This window comes from Nanorana parkeri, unplaced genomic scaffold (genome assembly GCF_000935625.1).
Source record: "Nanorana parkeri isolate BGI_ZX_2015 unplaced genomic scaffold, ASM93562v1 scaffold37, whole genome shotgun sequence".
In the NCBI taxonomy this organism is placed as follows: Eukaryota; Metazoa; Chordata; class Amphibia; order Anura; family Dicroglossidae; genus Nanorana; species Nanorana parkeri.
The window spans coordinates 1,867,956-1,886,936 of NW_017306305.1; the positions used below are offsets into that span (position 1 = coordinate 1,867,956).

The 18,981-nt window shown below is 37.9% G+C and overlaps 1 protein-coding gene across 1 annotated transcript in view; it reads left to right on the forward strand.

Annotated features, from left to right (window-relative positions):
• Window positions 1–16,618, forward strand: part of THRB (thyroid hormone receptor beta) — a 19,261-nt gene extending 2,643 nt beyond the window's left edge. Inside the window, exons 2-7 of the mRNA XM_018570223.1 lie at window positions 1,645–1,745; window positions 4,725–4,872; window positions 6,522–6,727; window positions 11,986–12,132; window positions 14,118–14,376; window positions 15,727–16,618. Of these exons, the coding sequence (XP_018425725.1) occupies window positions 1,645–1,745; window positions 4,725–4,872; window positions 6,522–6,727; window positions 11,986–12,132; window positions 14,118–14,376; window positions 15,727–15,968 (1,103 nt within the window). The 3' untranslated portion in view covers window positions 15,969–16,618. The remainder of the gene's footprint in view (window positions 1–1,644; window positions 1,746–4,724; window positions 4,873–6,521; window positions 6,728–11,985; window positions 12,133–14,117; window positions 14,377–15,726) is intronic.
• The last annotated feature ends 2,363 nt before the right edge of the window (window positions 16,619–18,981 follow it).

Consider the following 18,981-nt stretch of genomic DNA (forward strand, 5'->3'; position numbering starts at 1 on the left):
AAAAAAAAAAAGTATTTTTTTTCCCCTGAGATCTTGCGAGATTTTGCAAAATCTCGCAATTTAGAAACAAGATCTCCCTGGAAGGAACAGGTGATGTAGCCTTCCCAGGGGGTACCTGTGAGGCACTGTCTACATAACCAGTGTCTGGAAATACCAGGAAGTGAAATTAAGAAAACGTAAAAAATGAAGTGTTTCTTTTACATAGGACTCGTAGATGTTTACCGATCAACACTATGGCACTTCAACAATACTATACAAAAGTGCAGTAAGCCATAGCAATTAGAATTCTGTTTACAGAGAGTGAAAAATGAGCAGTTGATGTCAGATACTGCACTTTCCACATTTTTCCTTTAAAGTATTAATTCAGCATGTATGTGTTGCTTTGTTTCTTTGCCTTACTGGCACCTAGTGGTCAAAAAATCATGTAATTTGTGGTGTGTCAGAGTTCTTGCAGCATTCATCTCTGGACAATGCCTCTCAGACATGGCATGCCCTTGCTTTATTTCACAAGTAATGAAATATCTGCCAATTGTTAGGTAATACAATATAGCTCGAACCTTGAGCAGCTCCTATACATTTGTTGTCAGAAAATATAGGAGCCTTTGTGAAAGGAAGAATGGAAAACAGAAAATGGATTTTAAAATGTAAATAACACAGCTCATGCCTGTACCATAGGAATCAAAAAGCTGTAAATGTAGGTCTAATCATATTCTTTAACTTGTGCAATAATTTGAGGTCAAGAAGCTCTCATTGTATGCTAAACCCTCCATTTAGCATTTAATGATCAGTGGAGGATCTTTTCTTACAGCATCTCTCTGCTCCAGATAATGTGGCCTGTGTAGTATGTGTATTGCTGCCACCATAACAGGAATGAAAGGGGGTGGGGGTGAACAAATGTTCTGATTTCTTCAGATCAGAGAACCAAAAAAGGTAAGAGGGGGTATTCTAGAGACAATATACATTGTGAGTGTGCATAAGCTAAGTCTTAGTCCTTTATGTAACAGGGCAGAGATTAATGCACAGTAACTCTTACCAACTAGTCGGAACTGACATTTTATTGGCCTCATGAAGCTGACCTGCTCTGCACTAAACTGTAAATGTTTTATGATGTTTTAAATCACCGCACATGTCTTATGATAATAAAGGTCAGTCTATTCAAATATGATGTTTTGGCTATAGGTGCATGTTGGTGGATGGTGTCTTGTCCCTGACATTTACTCAACCCAGTTTTGCCTGGACAGGAACTTTAAAAAAAAGCAATGGGGGCAATTTACTAATATGGAGCCTGAGGCAAAATCAGTGGTTACTTTGGTTGAACCTTTTCCTTAACACATGATGTTTGAAGTGACCACAGGTTCAGTATATATTGCGTCACACTAGTAAAAAAAAAAACTTATTGTATGTAAGAATCTGTTTTTAATTGTTGTAATTGAAACTTGTTCTTAAAATTTAGAACCCAATCCCTAATGCATGCACATGAACATAATGGGGACATAGGCTTCTACAAACCATATATGTCAATATCGCAGGTTTCTTGCATAATTTAAGACTTTGTTTATGGCAAAATGTTTGATGTGTGTTATGTTTCAAGACTTTCTGGCCCTACGTAGTTGAGTTAATGAATATTATCTTTTCTTTTTATAGGGTACATACCCAGTTATTTAGATAAAGATGAACTGTGCGTGGTGTGTGGAGACAAGGCTACAGGGTATCACTATAGATGCATCACCTGTGAAGGATGCAAGGTAAATAGTCGATATGCAAGTAACAAATAAAATATCATTCCAAAAACGAATCATTCTAACGTAACGAATATGACGAAACAAAGTTATTTGTTTGGCGAAAAGAAACAAAGCAAATTTTTGGCTGGTGCACATCCCCATCAGAATCAAACCTGCTCAGATTCTAACTTATTGGAGATATTCCACATATATGAGAAATATGGGCTGTTGATGTAGATTTACTCTTTATTTGTCCTGGGGAGCATCGTCAGTGGGGCTAAATCCATCATTTTGAGTTGACCACGGATTAAGAAGATAGTGAGAATCTTTACTATTTTTAAGCTGGGGCTGGCACAGTATTGGGCTTCATATAACAGTTTCCATCAGGACTGTACTAAGGCTGTTAAAAATTATAGACGGTCATAAGACGATTATAGTTGGATGCATGTTTTTCAGTTTTGAATGTGAGGAAGGGTTACAGTCTCTGTGGGGTTTTCATCTATGTGCCCCTGTAGTGGATATTTCACTTCTTGCGTAGTAATTAAGATGGGAAGTGAGCAATGTGTAGTCACTGAGACCTGAAGTAAGTATAATCTCTCCAAAAGGACACTGAAAAACAATAAAATCACACTGTTGTGTAGAGTAGGTAAGGTTTAGAACCTCTATCAGGTCTTTAATTTTGTCTGTGTAAACACTGCAGAGATTTACCTCACTTACTGTCTGATCACAGCTCTGGATGTGAGGAAAAACATTCCTAGTGGAGCCTGACACAAATAAAAACTTGACAAGGATTATAACTCTACTATTATAATTGTCTACTTGGTTGCTAAGAATAGTGTATCTATTTCTGTTTCTTTATCATTGCCAATATGTGTTGTGCCGATATTTTCTCAGCGGAATGATGATTCAACGTAGACTAAAATCAGTGTACTACCAATAGACTCTGCGGAGATCTGTATTCCAAGGGTGAACAGATCCCCCCAGATGTTTATTTTATTGTAAAAAAGAATACTGCTAACACCAAGGGAATATTTTGCACAACAATGAAATCTAAACCCTTTAAGAGAAACCATTGTTCATTTCAAACACCAACCCAGTTGAGGTATTGCATGAGCTTCAGGGGAGGGTGCTGATGGACTGCATGCTACAAACATAGACTACAAAGGAGGATTAGAAGAATGTTTCTTACTCAGCTAAGTGCTTTGCTTTGTATTGTATAAAATGATCTGTAGTCCTGTTGAACAGTCTCATAAATAGCCCATTGATATAGATATGAAAGGACCACAAGGTTTATGAGCCTAGTGCACCTTTTATAGATTTCACACAGCCTGTTGTTTCATTAGTCAGACATGGTGTTGTTTTTTGCCCCCCAAAACACCAGAGTTTATTGAGTTGGAATGGTCTTCCTAATAACTAGAACCTTTTCCGAAATTACAGGTCTAGATTTAAGCACTAGAGTCTCTTCTGTCCAAAAAATTTGGCTAAAGCCCTACCACCACTTTCTCAAAATGCTGGGTAGGCAGAAGCAGGACTGGGTACGTCAATTCTGGTGCATTTATGCCAGTGTCCCACACTTCACTTACCAGCTTCACTTTCAAAATATACCTTTCTATGTCAAGGAGGAGCTTTGGGGCTTGTGAAGTGGCAGCTGTAAAAGAGATTAACTCTTAGTGACAACCGAGCCTCTGGGAGTCTGTGTCACAACAGAGCACTCCAGTCTTATGCAGCACAGAGAAAAGGGTGACAACATTGTGGATAATTTCAAAGGACCCTTACAACATTGTCACTCTTTCTCAATTGACAGCCCATAAGCAATTCTACTGGCAGAATCACCAGGTATGAAAAGAGAGAATGATAAGGAAATGGGACATAGTGCTATGTTTCTTAAAGATGCAGACATTTCAAATTCAGATGTTTAACTTTGACTGTACATACACTTTAATACCATACTAGCAAAAGCATACTTTCTTTATACGGTAGAAATGTATTGACAAAACTTGTGAGACTATAGCAGCACACACCTCTTGCCACTATGGCAAAATATCTCACTGAGTCAGAATATCACCTTTCCCTATATAACTTATGTATGAATTATAGGTGAAGTGGCAATGCAGGTTCCTGCACCAGCTGTGACATAGCAGGTAAAGGGGGCAGGGCTATTCACCAACATAAATTAAAAAAATGTTGCTTAAAGTCAGTTTCCACCTTTGTAAGTGATTACCATTTATTTACAGTGATGATGTATATGTGTGTACATTTTCATGACGCACATTGCAGGCTTCACTTTTTTATGAATGTTTTTTTAGGCCTGAATCCTTCAAATTCAACATTTTTTCCACAGGAAATTCAGTCTGACACCCGGGTCGGATTGTAAAGCAGGCCCCCTCCCTGTGATTCTGCGTAACACGATCACTAAACACTAGCTCTGCCTTTACACACAATACACTGTCCAGGGGGTTGCCGCTATGAATACTAATGAATGGGGGGTGGCGATTTCACAGAGAACTCAGTTGTAATTTACACAGAGCCAACCATTTCCTTCAGGATATGAAAAGGAAAGCTAACAAAAAACTTAAGTTGCGGTGTTCATTTACAGCAACTGCATATGCCTGCTTCATGCTTACTCCGTGTACGTTGCTGGCATATTTTTCTTTTTAAATACACCCGCAAAGGTCGAAATGGGCTTTAAAATTTAATTTGCATAATGAAGGAAACTGCATCTGTACTGGGGAAATGACATGAATAAAGTGTTGTATGACCATTTCATGTGCCTTTAGTGTAAGCAGAAGCCCAATGTATTGAACATTTGGGTTAGGAGTCTTCTTTACCTCAGGCTAAGACTCGTGAAGCAATCTCATCTCTAAGCTGAAAAATAACTGAAAAAGTGTTTGTTCTGTGTGCAGTGCTTACACTGCTATACTGGCAGGCAATACTAGTTTAGAATGTTGTTTTTCCTTTTTTTTGTAGTCAGCAAATGGTAACAATGTATTTTGCCATTTTTAGGGCTTTTTCAGGAGAACTATACAAAAAAATCTTCACCCAAGCTATTCCTGTAAATATGAAGGAAAATGCGTGATAGACAAAGTAACAAGGAACCAGTGCCAAGAATGTCGCTTCAAAAAGTGCATCGCTGTTGGCATGGCAACAGATTGTAAGTAGCTGAGAGAGTTGTTTGTTAGTTTGTTCCACATAATCACCTAGAACACAGTTTGATGAATGCCCAAAAACAAACCAATTTTAAGTAAATAGATATGACTGCAGTATCAGTATTTTTTATGTAAACATAAGATAATTAAATACAGCACAAACTGTAAATCAAAATAAACAATTGTAACAATTTTTTGTTTGGTGCTTATGGCAAAAAGAGGCAAAAGTATTCATGTTAGTTACTAAATGGAGCTGAGCCTCTGCTTTTACACACTAAAGATCTGGTGTATGTTGGATTTCTGCACTTATAAACAAAACACAATGTTGTGAAATGCTAATTGGCAATTCTAAGTTTCTAAAAAGAAATTAGTAAAGTACAGTAAGGGTAAACTATTGTCTGTTCACTTATTTTGTAATGTTCAACACATTCCGTTATGGTCATCGTATTGGGTGTTATAGTGCAGTTGAAAATAGTCCAAGCATTAAAAAAAAAAAATGGAGGCCACACATCCATTTCCCATACCACAATACACACTGTGACCACCTGGGTTGTGCTTTGTAAGTTGTTTAGTGTTCTGGAATGAGTTAAATCATTGAGTACGTTATGATTAAGTAAAACTAGTGAATTTCACCTGGTAGACGCTAGCATTGGAGTCTGTGGTTTTGGGTAGGCATCTTTCTCTCAAATTTAGTTTTATTTTGTACTTCTCTGCTCCCTTAAATCAGGGATAGACTCTTCAGTAGAATAATTTTAATAGCTAGCAAGCCAGGTGGACAGCACTGGATCGCCAAATCCTGGAGGTCAGAGATGACTTTCCCTCTTTTGCAAAGAGGGTAAAGACAGTTTCAACAGGAGCAAGTGGCCACATAGGTGGGTATGTATAGGTAGGCCACATTGAGTACAAATAGATGGCCATTGAAAAAGCCATTCAGCCCAAACCTGCTTCAGGCCGAGTACAGTGCATTCAGAGAAGTCCAGCTGCCTGCTACTTGTAAATTGTCAGATTAGCAGTCCTAGAATGTGCGTGAGTGCTTGGTTGTTAAGAGTACACTGAAAAGCATATGAATAAAACCTAAGGAAATCTTTTGCACTACTCTCAGCAAAACATCCAACAGCCAAGAACATGTGCATGCTGTAGGGCTGTTGCTTGTACGGTTCTATCAGTAGCAGGCAGGGGGCTGCTTCAGTTGTGTTGAGTGTAGACCAATGAAGGCAGGGCTCCAACAGCCCCTTAATCAGCTGACTACCCACATCCTGTAAGATATGATCATGGCTATATATATATATATATAGAGAGAGAGAGAGCATATTATGTTTTGCAACGATCAAGGTGTTATTCTCTCTGTTTATTACTGGCTGAAATAATCGAAAAGACTGTAGCCATTTACTAGTCTTGATGTAATATTCCTTTAGTATATCTTTCTGTGTGCTGGAATAAAGTCTTGCCTAGCTGCACTCAAGGTGGTTTGTGGTAAACAGTCACAAGACCAGACTGCCAAAGTACAGTAGTAAAATTAGCCAGGTGGCGGTGATCCATTAAAAAACATATCTTATTGCACTTGGCCTAGCTAAATGTTTGCAACTTGTGTATATGTGTATAATCATTGAGACGTGTGAAACAAAACTTATGAATGCGGATTCATTCCTTAAAGTGGTTTTGGACGACGGCAAGCGTTTGGCAAAAAGAAAACTCATAGAAGAAAACAGAGAAAAGAGACGCAAAGATGAAATACAGAAGTCACTGGTACAGAAGCCTGAACCAACACCAGAGGAATGGGAGCTAATACAGGTCGTCACTGAAGCTCACGTGGCCACCAATGCACAGGGAAGTCACTGGAAACAGAAACGAAAATTTCTGGTAAATGGCTGAATTACCTCTTCAGTTGGGACATTCAGTTTATATTACTGCATGTGCTTGAAAGAGGACCTGTCTGTATTAACGTTGCCAAAAGTCATTTAAATTGACCTCGGATTTGCCCATTCTGCTTGAATTTTTTAAGAATTTGCTTGAAAAAAAATTCTTAAAAAAATAAAGATAGAAAAAGCTATGCTTAATGCAAACCCTACCCTAAAGCTTACTTTAACGTTAATGCTAACCCTAATAATAACCCTAACCTTGCCACTAATCCTAGCCCTAACCCTAATTTTAACACAAACCCTAACTTTAGCTTGAACCCTTACTTTAAGACTAACTCTTAACTTTAAGTTACTTTTCTGACAAAGCTATTGATGACCATGTCAGCACTGACATAATTATATGAGTTTGTTAATAAACAAAGGCATTCATCATCAGCGCTGAGCTGAATGGATTTGTTCATCAACAGAGGCGTTCATCACCATATCAGTAGCATTGATGATATGGTGGTCGCATGGCTTTGTTGATACGTAAAGCCACATAAGTGACATACCTTTGTTTAGCAACAAACCTGTCACTGAATTTGTATTCATTTTTTATTACCACACCACTAAGAATGTTTTCTCTGCTATGGCGGCAGAAAATAATGCAAAAACAAACATAATTTAAAAGAAGTACATTCAAAGAAACAGATGGATAGACAGCTTAACAGCTGAGAAATAAAAGTCTTTATTTCATCAAGGGCAAACAGCAGCTTTCACTCAGCCAGGGAAGTGGAAAATAACTTAAAACAACTAATACAAATACTAAAAAAGGAAAAAGTCACAATAAGTCTGTCACTTAGAACAAAATTGACCTGTTATACCTTATTGCAATAACAAGTATATTGTATACATAAACTTTGAGCAAAACACAAAGTTTACTTTACCAAAAGAAAGCTAAAGTAAGAAAAGTTCAATAAATGTTATTAGATCCTTAATTACACACCAATGTTGTGATGTTCACTGTTTCCGCCTACATTCTATCTATTAGCGAATGTGCAGTGTATGCCACATATAAGGCTATAATGGCTCTTACAATTTCTAGTGTGCTTTTGTCAGCCTTCAAACTGAACTTTCATGCCCTCAAATGGTTGGTGTCACAGTTGATCACATGTACAGTGTCAACTGCAGATCTAGATAAAGTCTTAGATGGAGCCATTATTGGTTGGCTGCACAAGGATAGGAGTGTTTAGTTCAGCAGAACAATAAAGCTATTAACCACTTCAAGCTGGTGACCGATTTTAAACGTCTGCCCCTTGAAGCGATTATACCAAGAACATGGCTGTGACTGGAGCCATGTTCTGTTCTTGGTACCATTGTAAACAGCCGGCTGTTCACATACAAGCAATCCGGTGGCTGTATAGCCACTCGATTGTTTGCACCAAGTGGCGGAGTGTGCTCCGCTGTCCCCCGTGCGGGCCTGGGACCAGCAGGGTGAGTCTTCCCGCATCGATCAGAAAGAGATCAGCCAGCTTTTAGTCACTGGACCTGGAACTTATGTGTATTACATCACTTCTGGTGTGACTGTGCACATTCTCCAGCTCCTAGAGCCAGGAGAAGAAGCTTGTGAGGCAGATTGCTACTTCATCAGTCATTTGGGGTCCCTAGGTGACATTAGGGGTCTGAAAGACCCCTGATGTCTCAAAAAAGGACCGGTCACATCATATTTGCTATTACATATAAAAAAAATTAAAGTAACATATTAAAAAAACATTTCTTAAAGTCCCCGTACACGCACATACAAGTGCAAACATGAGTTGGGTTTGCCTATGCACAAAAAGAAAAATTGCGCCACACATGTTACATATCGTCGCAAATGTCGGAGTAAGAGCAATAATTCTAGGGTCATCAATCACTGTTAGCACTAAACCGATGAGCAGTAAAAACTGTTTAAGCGTCACCAATGGGCAATTTTGGGTATTGGAGTTTTTGCGGTTTCGCAGACGCACACAATTTTAAGACTTGACATGTAATATCTTTTACCCGATGTGACCCCATCTTTTATATTTTACCAAAAAAATGGGTATTATATTTTGTTTCTGTGCTCTTGATTTCATTTTAGTGTATCTTATTCTAAAAATACTGATTTGATAAACATTTGCGCAAATACCGCGCAGCATAAAAAATTGCAACTAGCATTTTTTTTTCTACTGGGCCTCAGCCTTTCAGAAAATATATAATTGTTTGGGGGGTTTTACGCTATTTTCTAGCCAAAAATTCAGATTTTATAGTGTGTGCAAATAGTAAGAAATTGCTCCGGACAGCAAGTGGTTAACTTGTCTTCTAACTCTTTTTATATATTTTGTTTTCTACCAAATGATTAGTTGAATATTGAACATTTTACTAAGTGAACAGTTTGTGTTCCTTTAGTAAATCAACCAAATATTTTGGCACAGAAAGTGCCCAGCCTGGTTGTAAGGCTTTCTGTGTATTGGATCATGCTTTTCCATAATCTGCCATTGGCCATCTATATAATCAAAGAATAGTTCCATCCAGATCCAATGACTGCCATTATCATAGCTGTGAACTAGAAGTGCAAAAGTGTTAAGCTTTTACTACAAGTGCTTGTGGAGAGCTTTGAAAAACAGCAATACCAAGTGGACATATTGTGATATTATAGAAGAATACTTATGATTTTTGTCTTGACTGTAGCTCTCCATCATAGAGCCTCCATCATTTAGAGGCCTGGTGAGGTGAGACTTTGATTGACAGCTCTAGCAATACAAAGCTTGCTAACATTCATATTGCTCCAAATGTAAATTATGCAGGTGATTGGTAATGCCAAAATAACATTGAATAGCATTAAAGGAGAACTATGAGATGAGTGATTTCCACTCACCATTAACTCCAGAAAACACAGTTAAACACATATATGTCCAGGGCCCGACGAGCAGCTTCCTGGCCGGGCGTTGTAATTACACGGCCGGCCGGGAGCTTTTCATTCAAGCGATTGAGCTTGAATGCGGCTGGGACCAATGCGGCTGGGACCGGCACGGCTCTGTGACAGGAGATCAAAGGGAGTTCAGTATACGAACTCCCTTTAATCTCCTCTCAGTTCCCGAATGCTGGAAGTGATGTATACTACATCACTTCCTGCATTCAGTGTCACTCTCCAGCTACAGAAGCTGATGAAGCAGATCTCTGCTTCATCAGCTTCTCTGGGGGTCCCTAGGTGACATTAGGGGTCTTGGAGACCCTTGATGTCTCCATAAAGAGAACCTGTCATGTAAATTGGCTATCACATAGGGGGCTTCTTAGCCCCCCATGTAATAGCAATAAAGTTGTTTGTTAAAAAAAAAGTAATACAAAAATTAAAGAATCATAAATAAAATAAAGAAGCATAAAAAAATTAAAAAAGAAAACATTTTATTTAAGTCCCCGCCCCTCACATACACACGCATATATGTGTCGGGTGCGCCTACGTGCGAAAACGACGATTGCGCCTATTGTGCCGCACATGTTACATATCGCCGCAAACGTCGGAGTGAGAGCAATAGTTTTAGAGCCATTAATCACTGATAACACTAAACTGATGAGCAGTAAAAGCGTTTTTTAATCGTCGCCTATGGGCGTTTTTTGCGGTTTTGCGGGCGCATGCAATTTTAAGGCTTGACATGCCTTAAATCTATTTACCCGACGTGACCCCGACTTTTATATTTTACTAAAAATATGGGTAAGAAAAATCATTCTTACATGCAAATGGCTGAAGTGCCAGAACTTGTATTATGAGCTTCCAGTAGACCTCTGTACTGCAGTACTTAGTCTTGGTAAAGGGTAGGAGAGAGCATTTGAAAACAATCAAGCTGCTGAAGTGCACATGCTGAAAGGAGGAGATAGCGGGAGGAGCAGAGATGATATGATATGCTGCTTTATCAGTCAGCAAGATGGGGGGTTTTCTTCACCAAGCTCTGTTGCTACTGCAGTGAAGGTCAGGAATTTGGCTATGCCATCTCGGAGAAGTACGAAGAGCACTAGCTACACACAATTATAAATGTTTTTGGCAGATATTGCAATTATTTTATGTATTTGAATATATATTTAGCTGTTTACCTGAAGCTGGGATTTAAAGCGCACTTTTTGCCCTATAAGCATTCTAAACTTACCATACCACATAATAGCTGCATGTAGAATGAACAAGAAAGGTTAGTTTCGGCAACACTGAATTCAAAAATGTTTTATTTGATAGTTATACTCTATAACTTATATTATTTATCTGAGCACTGCTGCGCAGAGTATTATAGGAGGCTCATAGCAAGACAGATTTACGTATGATGTAGGTGAAAATCAATTTAAAGTAAACAACGCCGTTCCTCTTTGTTATCCCATTTAACAGTACCCGTGCATGGAGGTTGTTGTAAGTCCTCTATTGCTCCCTCTCTCCTGTCACAGCTCTCTTGCAATCTGTGGATAGCAGCTGTGAAAACTCTGACTGTAAATCAAATTGTTGAAGGTAAAGTATGATTTTCATTCTTTTTGGATACACTGACACCGTACAGAGCTGCCAATAGAAAAAAACAAATACGGAAATTAAGGTAGCTACAGTAAAAGTCAGAAAACAGAATTTTTCACAGCTGCTACCTAGGGGTTGCTAGAGAACTGTGACACGACTGAAAGCAATAAAGAGCTTACAACTGTCTCTATACACTGGTACTGTTAAATGGGATAGCAAGAGGAATGACATGGGTCCCTTAAAGTGTATCTAAACCTAATAACAAAAGTGTGCTTGTAATACACTTCTTATCCTAGAGTGATGACACTCACTCACTGTACTGTAACTGTGGAGAAGCAGCATTCTCACTCCAGGAGATGAAGTGTGTCAGGACTACAAAATACCTTCCTCTTTCCTCAATCATATAGGGGGAAAGGTGCTCTGCAGTTCAGATGTATCCTGTTCAGTGCTGATAAGGCTACTTGAGAGTGAACAGGAACTTACAAGCTTAAAGGATTTCTGGCAGCATCAATGAGTAGTTTGCAGTTATGGAACGGATTTAGCAACATGCTTTCATTGCTCATTGTTTTTCATAAAAAAACAGACCAGATTGGTATGTAACAGACCAGGAGAAAGCAAACAAGTTTATTGTTAGCATTCACTTTACAGATTTTTAATAGACATACATTGGATTAAATCGTGTTTTTGAGATCTGCCTGGATTTAGGCTTGTGTTGATATATGACAACATTTACATATGTGATGTATATATTGTGTTTTGCTTGACCCCAGCCAGAAGATATCGGGCAGGCTCCTATAGTTAATGCACCGGAGGGTGGAAAAGTGGATTTAGAAGCCTTCAGTCAGTTTACAAAAATAATCACCCCAGCAATTACAAGAGTGGTTGATTTTGCCAAAAAATTACCCATGTTTTGCGAGGTAAGTAAAGTGCAGCCATTCCGTAGTATCACACCCAAATTTCAGTAGAAATAAAATACATTTATTGTAAATGATCATATACAATTATATAAAACACACATGAAATTATGCAAATGCTTAATTAATAATGTTCTGCTGAATTCTTCAAGGCTGCTATTCTGGTTGTGAAAAAAACAAAATTGAGTTATAACAAACCCCACCATTTTAAGTGAAAACCATTTTGCTGAGCCCCCTGTCTTTAAAGCATTGTCGGCCGAGATGTGGAAGCTACCAGAGGGTCTTCTGGTAAGCCCTGACAGTGTGACCCTACAACATGTATTGCCCCATTAGAATATAGAACATGTATTTGTATTGCCTTTATACTATATCTCTACTACAAATACATCCATGATCTAGCCTAGCTTTTCTCAGTCTGGGTTCTGTGAAATCCTAACGTTTCTCCAGAGGTTGTTAGGGGTTCCTTGGGCAGTGAGCACTGGAATATGGATCTCCTGGCTGACCGTGCCTACATAGTTATGACACTTAATAGAACCAGCACTCTGGGACTAGTGCAACATCAGACACTTATTTCTTTCAACTTTTTGTAGGGAACATTCTTTCCACTAACCACCAGTGTAAATGTGCTTTTCTTACAATGATGATCAATGTAAAGAGAGCACTACACTGATCACCAATTTATGGAGTTATTTCTCCAGTGCAAAAAACGTACTGCAAACACGGTTTAATGATATGCACGAGGAAATTCAAAACCAAGTAGATCTATCAACACCAAGCGCAACATACCAGCCTATCTATTTCTCCAGTGATCGCCATTGTAAAGAGGCACTCCTCTGACCACCAAAGTAAGGAGACACTACACTGATCACCAATTTATGGAGTTATTTCTCCAGTGACCACCAAAGTAATGAGACACTACACTCATCACTCTTTAGTGTTTATGGCTGTCTCTATGCATTTCTTTTCTGGTCATTATTTTTATTATTTAATTCTTTTTAGCATTATTACTAAAAATAAGTATGTTCTAAATAAAACTACCCACTCTTGGTGTCTAATACTATATTATTTACACCACATTCCTTATTTCTTTTATTGATTTATTTTATTATTACCAGCCTAGGGATTACACATGTCCTGTGAATTGTAGACATTTTTGGAAATTTTTTGGAAATATTAATCAATACTTGATTTAGAAAGCAAAAACATTTAAAATGTTTATTTTTATTTCTAAACATAAACAAGTATATTTTTATAAATCTAATAAGGTGTATACAAAACATTATAATTTCCCTTTAAGGATCCCCATCTAACCTGACCTTGCTGCCATAAGAAATATATGGAGATAAAAAAAACAACAACAGGCCCATACATTTTTCTCTGGTGCTGATCAGGTGACCCAGTGCCATTGTTTGTCATGTGATCTCAATGGACACTCAAGGGAGAGTGGAACAACAGTTCTTCAAACCTTTCAGATTGTTTTGTGCCTCTGTCATCTGTATATGCAGCATGTCTGAAGGGTCTGGATAGAGTTGATCCTTATAAAAACTGGAAGTTTCTGTATGCGACCAATCCATTGTGGGGAACTGTAGATCACAATCAGAACATTTTATATATTAAAGTTGTAAAGAGTGCTTACTTAAATGTTTACCTAGTACTGTGAATATTCACTTAGCTTGGTGAATAAAGTAATGCTGTATTCACTTTAAATACACAATCACGCGCAGGGGAAGTTAATAAAACATGCTTTTTCCTTGCACATGACTGAAACATTATAGTGAACAAAGCTTCACTTTATTCAACCCCATGAATATTACACCTTGCACATCTAGGGCTTAAACAGGTATTAATTCTATTTACAGAATTGCTTATCAATATTAAATCTGCCCAAATGTGTAGAAAAGTGGATTTAAACTTAGGCAGAGCATTGTTTCAGTCAGCAATTTATAGAAAGCTATACTGAGTACTAGTAACTGTGTGCTTATTTCTAGCTGCCATGTGAAGATCAGATCATCCTTCTCAAAGGCTGTTGCATGGAGATCATGTCCCTCCGAGCTGCAGTGCGCTATGACCCTGAAAGTGAGACCTTAACACTGAATGGGGAAATGGCAGTGACAAGGGGACAGCTAAAAAATGGAGGACTAGGAGTGGTATCTGATGCCATATTCGATTTGGGCGTATCGCTGTCTTCATTTAACCTTGATGATACCGAAGTCGCCTTGTTGCAGGCTGTGCTACTTATGTCATCAGGTGTGTGCACTGATATCAAATGTATTGCTGTTCTATAAAGTTAACTCTTTTATTGCTAATTATAGACACGTGGACTATGCCACAGTGATCCCAGGGATTTTTAATGCAATCCCTTACAAGGTAATTGTTCTTTTAGGCACTTTCAGTTACAAGCTATTACTATTATACATCTTAGGTCTTTAAAGCCCGATCGAAGTCACAGAAATATACATGCAATCTGCTATATATTGTACTAACAACCTCATAGTCTTACCTCCACTTTGCCATTACAACAGTTGTGCAGGATGTCTGTATATGACTCTGTGGTCAAGCAGGCACCAGATGTAGACGTACTGCACTTAGTGACAGGCCATGTCTGATACCTCCCCTATTTTGCAATACAAGTCTATGTGAGGATACGTGTGCTGATGAATGTGGGAGCTACTTAGCTATGCCAGCACAGACCACTGGAGAAAAGAGAAGGAAGCTGCATTTTCAATGGTAGAAAATATTTTAAAGCATTTCATAGTAAAAGCAGTTCTAAAACATAATATGCAGGGGTACAGAACTAAAGTGAGACTTCAATTGGGCTTTAACTTAGCTTATACAAGTCTTTTAAATAAATAGAATAAAGTTTACTAAATCTGAAGTAGGATGAGAATGGGTTAAAATGATTCCCTTATGTGCCAAAAATAAACAGCAGCTGTTTATGGCCACAATGTAAAGATAGGAAAAAAAACATTTTTGGCTCAAGTTGAGCTGTAAGCATGTCATATAATAGAGATAGAAGCAAAGGAAGGAACATTTTGGTCACCCTAGAATGGTGTTTGGTTATTTGGCTGTCTTAGGACAAATCTAATCACAATTATGTACAAAACACATCAAGGTCTCTAACACTGGATGCTTAGTGACAACAGTTACTGATTTTTATGTACAAACATTCCAACGATCATCATTACTAAAGTGCAGATAATAAATTATTTGGTATGTCAGCTAAAGGCATGGCAAGTCTAATCCTACACCTGGATGGAGCCTGAGAAAAGGGGGTGCCCGAGTGGCAGAAATGTTGTATTTTCCATTGTGAACATTACAGGAAGTAATGTAGCCAAGGATATGCTAACAACATACTGAAAACTGTGTTGCCCTGGCCTTTGTACTGAAAGAATCATCTGCATTGAAATGATAGTGCGTGACTTGTTTATACTGTGATCCAATAGCTTTGCCTTTTAAGAAGACATGGTTTACCAGGTGCCCTTGTAACCTGCTCTATTGGTATACCAGGTAGGATATCGGTGAGAAATTTAGAAGCACTGTGTTAAGCAACAAAACAAATAGCTGTTTTTACAAACCTGCTCTCTCTTTTATCACCAGATCGTCCTGGTCTCTCCAGTGTGGAAAGAATAGAGAAGTGCCAAGAAGGTTTCCTCTTGGCTTTTGAACACTACATTAATTACAGGAAACACAACGTTGCACACTTTTGGCCAAAACTGCTGATGAAAGTCACCGACCTCCGTATGATTGGAGCCTGCCATGCTAGCAGGTTCTTGCACATGAAAGTGGAGTGCCCCACTGAACTGTTCCCCCCACTCTTCTTGGAAGTGTTTGAGGATTAGAAGAGACTATGCTTCAGGATTCTCGGCACTACTGGGGTCTCCCCTTCCATTCCATTGCCTCCGTCACTTTTTTTTGTTCTCGTCCGTTCTGAATAGACATGGATGAAAATGTTCCTCTGATGCGGGTACTCGTGACTATCGTGTTTTTGTTATTCTGTCCTTTTGATGTGAAGTTTATCCGTGGAAGTTTAACCTCTTTTGTGCTGATGTGGCCATCAAATGGTCCTTCAAGTTTTAAAGTGGTTATTGTATAAAAAAAAAGAAAAAAAATGAAAAAATATATATTAACTTGCATTCACCAGCACTACGGATCCTACACAGAAAAGGTATTCTCAGATATTGTGCCTGCGGCTAAAATCCCTACCAACCGTTACCCTTCATGATCATTCAATGGTGCAGTATGGGCAGTAATAATCACTCACTGCTGCAAATGTTCCTCTTACAACAAGGCAAATATTTGGTTTCATCACTAGATGATATTTTTTTAATTTATTTTTTTAAAAACCAAACAATAAAGCCCCTTATCTGGCACCAGATGCGACCAGGCGTGGGGAGAAATTGGTTTGGTAGCATGTTTTCAGATTGGTTTGTAGTCAGAGATTTTAAGCCTGGTAAAATTCAATTTCAAACAATCATACCTTTATACTTAAGAACAGAAAAGGATAATCCTGAAAAGAATGTATTTTTTTACTCTAGCTTCCCTTTTCCAATATGCTTTTTTTTTTTATCCGAAAGAAATGAGCTAAGCTGACTGGACGTTTAAGTATGATAGTACGTTGCTCACTCTTGTGTTATATAGTTGGTGTTATTAGGACAACTGTACAGAACTAGCTTCTCGATTCTGCACATTCCCTTCTCAGGTATTTGGAAGTAAACCTCTTGGGATTCCATTATTGTTTCACCATTTTGATAATCCCTGTAATTCTTCATATATTACTTTGGTAGGTGTCATTGTCCTGTGCCTCAACTCACATGACAATAACACGTCATTCTCTATATTGGTAACGTCACACTGTTGTACTCTCAAGGATCATAATTTAATGGTATATGAACTCCTGAAACGTGATATATATCCATATTTCATTCTGTTCTACCTCCTTCATTATCCATTCTTTAACAGTGGCTAGTAATGAAGCAGTGACATCACAGCCAATTATCTAGTTCAATCTACATTGCTTAAGTGCCACATATTCCTCCAGTTAATCAGTGTGTTCTCATTGAACCTTAGTAAGTGTATTCATATTGACAATTCAGGGTTCTATGCTATGCCAGGTTATTTTTCGCCAGACATATATTTTTTTAATAGAAGGCTGGCATATCAACAAATAATATATGCACAACAGTTCCCCATATATACAGACTACAGAACCAAAACAATGAAGTGTATATATTGTGTCACAGATACATGTTTTACAGTAGAGATTTAGAGAGTTTATATTCATTAAATATGTCAAATAAAATTCTATTTTATAACAGCAACATACACCATGTCTGGAAGGTGCCAGATAAATAGAAGCAGAGCCATGTGCCTTTATTATATGACCTATTTGTCCCATTAGACACATACGAAAAATCCTTTTGGTATTATACCAATTATAACCATACTGGCTAAACAAATTGCTACATTTGTCTTTTTTTCAGTGATAGGCTTAGGTCTGTAAAGAGCTAGTTGGAATTTAATACAAATATAATCAATATAAATCATAATCACCAGCCTTTTAAAACATATCAAAGAACAGTAGACATTGACTTTTTACATACAGATTGTTGATTTTTTTTTTTCTTGTCAAACATAAATATGTGTTACCCTAAACATAGAGATATTGGGGTTGATGTGTTTAAGACACATAGACTGTTTACTTTGCAAGGTAATTTTAACTTTGCAAGGGAATGTTCCCTTAACTTGGTAAATGTGGTGAAAATTCCCCTGGCAAACAATTCCCAAACATATGCAAGGAAAATTTAAGAAACAGTATTTTTACTTGAACATGATTAGATGATGACATACAACAGGGCTTCACTATATTTACTAAGCTAGGGGGAAATTCCCTTTCAAAGTAAACAGCCTATTCACCTTTATTAAATCAACCTAATTATGTCACACTGATTTGATAACTTTGGAGAATGATTCACAGCATGGGTTTTGGTGTAACTTTAAAGCAAGGGCTTCCACGTGGATACTGATGACTGAGTTGATGTGTAGTGAAAATGAAGTTTGCTGTCCTAATTTGCTGTGCTTCTTAGTATGCCTGTACGTTTCTGCTGCAGGTCTGTTATCTATTAAGAATCATTTGGACATAGGTCCATCAAGCTCATCATTTCATATGGTCTGATTTGCATTTTAATAATAATAGGAAAAAAGGTTCTCAATAGTTTAGCTAACGTGCATTGTGTCCAGATGCCGAAACCAGGATGTTATCACAACTGAGCTCTAAACAGTTTAAAGTATGTTGAAGTAATCATCATTGGTCTCAAACCCATGCTGAACCAGCAGAAGTTGCTGAATACCTTCAAAAGTTATGGCCAACTACTAGACCCTTGGACCTAGTAGCAGTTACAGCTCCTGTGACATCTGTATTGCAGGATTTGGAAGTACTGGGTTATAATCTACTCAGCAATGACCTTATTTTCTAAAGGTTACTGGGGGTCTTGTTTATCTCCATGAAAGCTACAGTTTTAGGCTACTGGCTAACTATCATTTAATACATGGCTTTACAGACCCATTGCCTACTCTACCTCTGGCTTATTTTCAATACAAAATTGGTCTAGTTAAGCAGATATAGAAGTCAGTCAGCATTTTTTGATAGATAAATGGATGTGTGAGTTTCTGTAAAGGGAAGTATGATTTTCACATGCTAATGAACCTTTCTATGCTACCTAAATACATTTCTGCTTTGGATGGCACAAGGCTTTAACTATCTAGAGTTTCTTGAAAGAGACCGCTAATGAGTTCGTTAGTGGAAATAGATTTCTTGTGGGTATTGATTGTAATAGCACCTATTAAATAGCACCT